We start from the raw sequence: 4850 nt of genomic DNA on the forward strand, positions 1-4850 counted from the left end.
TCCCCGTCCACCACTGCTGCGAGCGACTCCGTCATCGCCGCCACCGATATCCGTAAGCATTGCCAATGTGCCTGTTAGAGCAACAGAGGGCAAAGCGGTAGCACACATACAAAGAAGGGGGGGGGGGAGGGAGGGAGGGAGGGAGAACACGCAGCAGCAGCAGCAGCAGGTGAACGGAGTTAAGCCCGCGGAAACAGGCTAGCGCTCTGAAGTACGCATAGAACAGAGAGAGAGGACTAAAGAGCGTAGCGCGAAGGGGTGCCATGACCGCCCCCCTCTCAGCAGCCGCACAACGGTGCACGCAGACGCAAAAAGAGGTACACATGTGTGAGTGCAGGGCTCGCGCGCCTTACGAAGCCCCTTTAGCGGGGAACAGCGCACTCAAGTCGAACAGTGACGCCACTTCAGCCGGCAGTGGCGGCGACACCGGCGTGTGGTGCCCGGGCTCAAAGGAGTGACTAATGCCTCTGCCTCTCGTCTCGCCTTCGGCGGCGCTGGTGTTGCCATTCTCCACCATCACCCCGGTTGCCACAGAGGCTGGTTGTCGTATGGTGCGCGAGGACGACGGCATCGCCATCCAGTGAGCCGCCGCCACCGTGGGGATGGCGGGGAGACCCGGATCGACCTTGGGATCTGCCGAGGGCGACGAGGAGGGATCGAAGAGGGCACTCAGCGGCGAAGAGATCGACGCATTTGGCATTGACGGCGCATCCTTAGTTGCGATGGACAGCGAACGGCCCAAATTCTGTCTTGTCGACCTCTCAGCACCCGCAGAGAGTGCGACATGCGGCGACGGTGACTTCCACGTCGAAGCAGCAGCACGTCCGTTGGCATTCGCGGAGTTGCGGAACTCTAGTGGTGTGCCCCCCCTGTTAACGTGTGCCCCTGCCCGCGTCAGCTGCACACTGGCCATCTCGTTCCGGTCGCCGTCGCTGTGGGGGTGCTGCGAGTGGTCGCCGAGCATCCCACGCGTGATGGAGCTCTGTGGAAGCGACGGCGCAGCTGAGTCCGCCGTCGCCAGCCGCGCGCGGAGCTCCTTCATCTTGTGTCGCAGCGAGTTGACGAGCAGGTCCTTGCGGGTGATCATGCCCGCCACGGTGTCGCCATCGACGACCACCATGTGCCGCAAGCCCATCATGCGGAAGGTATGGTACGTCATCTGCAGGTTGAAGAAGGGGGGAATCACCCACGGGCTGCGGTTCACGATAAGCGAAAGGTCGAGGACGGGAGGCAGGTGGCTTTCACTGATGAAGGCGGTGCGCTCGGCCCCCACCTCAGCCCCGTTTAGGGCACCATCCGGCATGTGCGTTCGAACCCACTCGTAGCGGTCCGAGGTCCTGAAGAACAGGCGACTCTTCTGCCACGTCCACTGCGTCCATGAGAGATGACGGATTGCCAGTACGCAGGATGCAAGGCGGCCGCCGAAGCCGTCGCTGTCTTTGGCTGTCAGCGGGACCGCAGGCATCGGCAATGCCGTCGACGTCTCCTTGTACTCTTGCAACTCTGGAAGGGTGAAGTATACCTGAAGATCCTCGCGAGTGACAAGGCCGACAAACTTGTAGCGCACGTGCGTTGCTGCTAACGCTACTGTGAATGCATCCCTCGCGGAGCGAGGCCCCAGCACCCCAGCCTCCGCGACAGGTCGGGCGCTGGCGTCACCAGCCCCGAGCTTTGTGCTGTGCAGCTTGCACTGTGTGGATGCGCTGTCCGGCTGTGTTGGCGGGGACATCGCTTTATTGTCCTCGTCGTCAGCAGCGACATCGTCGATCGGGACGGCCTCTACAATAGGAAAGGCGTGGTGTGTGGTATCGCGCAGAGCGGCCAACACCACCTCCGTACGCTCGCGCATCCGCAGCATTACGACCTCAGACGCCATAACGTCCGCCGCCGTCAGCTGCTCAAACTCTGGCTTCACAATGTTCGGTGGCAGGTAGGGGACGCTGTCCATGAAGAGCATCTGGTGGTACAGGGGTTCGCACAGCCAGTCAGCAGTTGTTTTGGACATCACAATCGCCACCATGACAGGCAGCAGGTAGTGCAGCTCCGCCGAGAGCTCGACCATGATGACGCAGATGGCCATGGACATGCGCGAGGTGCCGGCGAGGAAGGCGCCGGCTCCGATGAGGGCAAATACGCCGGGGTCCATCCACGCATCCGCCGCCGTGTAGCCGCGCGGCACGCCCGGTATCTTCGTGGCTCCAGCCTTGAACAGGAGCAGGCCGAACAGGCGGCCAAAGACAGCGCCAAGCACGAGGCTGGGCACGACGAGGCCACCCGAAACGGACGTACCGCTGGCTATACAGGCAGAGGCGAAGTAGACGAGGAAGTACACAATCAGCGTCACTATAGGGAACTCCTCAGCCGTCTGCCGCGAGAAGAGATGGCGGATTGTGTTCTTGCCGGAGGCCATGTTGAGTGTGCCCAGCGGCGAGTACGTCTTTGGCTTGGCGCAGGTGTTGTTGAAGAGGCGCCAGCCACCCTCTGTGCCCCACTGTTGCACTGTCTCGTTGACACGACCGATGTCGTGCAGTTCGGCGCAGGGGGAGGCGAGAGAGAGGACGTACATGCAGCTAGAGAAAACAGCAGCGATCACGACCGGCTCGAGGAAGCGGCGGAGTTGATAGGGCCGTAGCACACGGCGCCGCCACTTGATAAGGATTAGGTTCGTCTTGGTGAAGAAGGCAGCCAAGGAGCCGATGATGATGCCGAGGAACAACGAGGGAATGATGGACACCAGGTTTAGCGGTATGGTGATGTTGACCTCAAACAAAACGGCGGCCGTGTTGGAGACCCAGCCCAGCAGCCGCCGGTCCTCGACGATGGAGTTGATAATGGTGCTGAAGGTGAAGCACAGCATCGTGGCGAGGAAGATCTGCCCGTTGGAGCTCCGATCCCAAAAGCTGCTCACCTCCTCCACGACGAAGAGCAGGCCGCCGATGGGGGCACCAAAGGCGACGGACACGCCGCACGCCGCACCGGCCGTAATGAAGTCGCGGCGGTCCTTGTTGTTTCGGAAGGCCTGGAGCAGCGATGTTTGAAACCCAAGGGTGCGACTGCGGCCCTGCGTCACGCCGGCCCCGGTGATGGCGCCGAGGTGGATGAGGGGTGCCTCCAGTCCCACGGGTAGCCCACCCCCGACGGCGCAGATGCACGAGATGGCCTTCGCGATGAAAGTGCGCAGGTTCATGGCTTTGCGGAGGTGCACGCCGTTGAGGTACGCCATCACATCAGGGATGCCGCCACCCGACGCGGCAGGCTCGAAGTACACGACGACGCCGGCGGAGATCGACACGAGCACGACAGAGCCGAGCACTGTGTAGAAGAATCCCTGAAGGCAGCCGATGGAGCGATGCCGCTGGCTTGCCATGATGTGGTACAGCACCTCCGCTCGGTAGCGCTCGAGGATGTCGACGGCGTACGACACGACTGTGGCGACAACACCAACGGAGAGGGCGATGAGGACGTGCAGCAGCCATCGCAGCATGATGTGATGCTCTGCCGTGTCCATCTGTAGCCGAGCGAGGCTCTCGGCCATGCTGCCGAGGGGAGCCGTGACGTCGTAGCGCGTGTGCTCCACACTCCCACTGTCTGCGTCAGGCGAAGTGAAGCTATCCGCGTTTGCTGTCGGTGGCGTGGCCGCCCCGTTGCCGTGCGTGTAGTGGTGCCATCGGTCTTCATGCCTCTCTCGCAGATATTCAACGTACATGTCCGGGTAGGGCTTGTAGTAGTCAAGGCTCTCGAAGCTCGCCTGCTTCGCCAGCTCCGCTGGTGTCAGATACTCGGTATGCATTGTGTTTGGGTTCGCCGTCTCGCACAGCGCACGCCAGAACCACCTCAGCCAGCTCTCGTGGTAGTAAGGCGGTAGCTCCTCCACCGCGCCCCCAAAGTCGTCCGTCGACAGTCGCATGGCGCCACGTTTCCTATAGCACCACGGGTTGCGTTTTAAGCTTATCGCTTAGCCGAGGCAACCCTCAGCCCCCGACAGCGAGCACCCACCCACACCCCCACGCAGCAAGATGAATGCGTAAGTGAAGTGGAAGACGCGTACGCACGTCTGGCTTCGGGAAAAATGCCTACTGGAGCCAGCCGTGGGCAGAGGTGCAATGCACCGGGCACGCGCCGGCGTTACTCGTCGAGGTGCAAAGGAGGTAAAGGCGGTGATTAGTTTCTAAGAGACGGAGGTGTAAATGGTGGCGGGCTGTGCACGTGTGCGTGGGTGTGCAACGGGTGTTTTTTTTTTTGGGTGTCCCCGTAGAGGAGTCAGCCAGTTCACGGCCCCGAGGACGCGAATGGCCTTCACGGGGAGGGGGGGGGGAGAGAGGCGGAGCGAGACAACTGGCAGAGGATACACAACTACGAGACCGACAGAGAGGAGGTGCCAATGCCTGCAGTAGAGGGAGGGATGGTGGGGTGGAGGGGGGGGGTGAGGTGTCAAAGAATCGATGCACCCGATGTGCCTCTGCCTCTCCCTGTCTCTCTGTCCAACGCCAGGCAGAGGTGGCCCCGCCCACGTACGACGGGGACTCCCTCACTGACACCCAAGACAGACAGACAGACAGACAGGCAAGCAGCAATGTGGGAGGAGCAGGAAAACAAAGGAGAGCGAAAATCGCAGGAGCCAACAAGAGCACAAAGGAGAGGGGGGAAGAGGGGAGGGGAAGAGGGGAAGAAAGCGATATGAAGTAAGAGAAGGATGTGTGTGTGTAGGTGAGCCGGTCAGCGATGGTGTTCGTGTGTAAGTTTTGATGAACGCCCTGTGCGCGTGCTTGACAACCTGCGCGCGTGCGTGCGTATGCGTTAGGCAACTTGGGGGTGGGGCAGGTGGGCGTATGCACGGCGACGGTGGTGAA

General features: G+C 61.7%; 1 protein-coding gene across 1 annotated transcript; it reads right to left on the reverse strand.

Moving 5' to 3' along the window:
• Window positions 1–349: 349 nt before the first annotated feature.
• Window positions 350–3907, reverse strand: LBRM_04_1010 (putative chloride channel protein; the record flags this gene model as incomplete). The annotated part of the gene is made up of 1 exon (XM_001561734.2): window positions 350–3907. One exon carries the CDS (start codon window positions 3905–3907, stop codon window positions 350–352), a length of 3558 nt encoding a protein of 1185 aa, XP_001561784.2.
• Window positions 3908–4850: the final 943 nt, after the last annotated feature.

Source organism: Leishmania braziliensis, chromosome 4 (assembly GCF_000002845.2).
Source record: "Leishmania braziliensis MHOM/BR/75/M2904 complete genome, chromosome 4".
Lineage (NCBI taxonomy): Eukaryota > Euglenozoa > Kinetoplastea > Trypanosomatida > Trypanosomatidae > Leishmania > Leishmania braziliensis.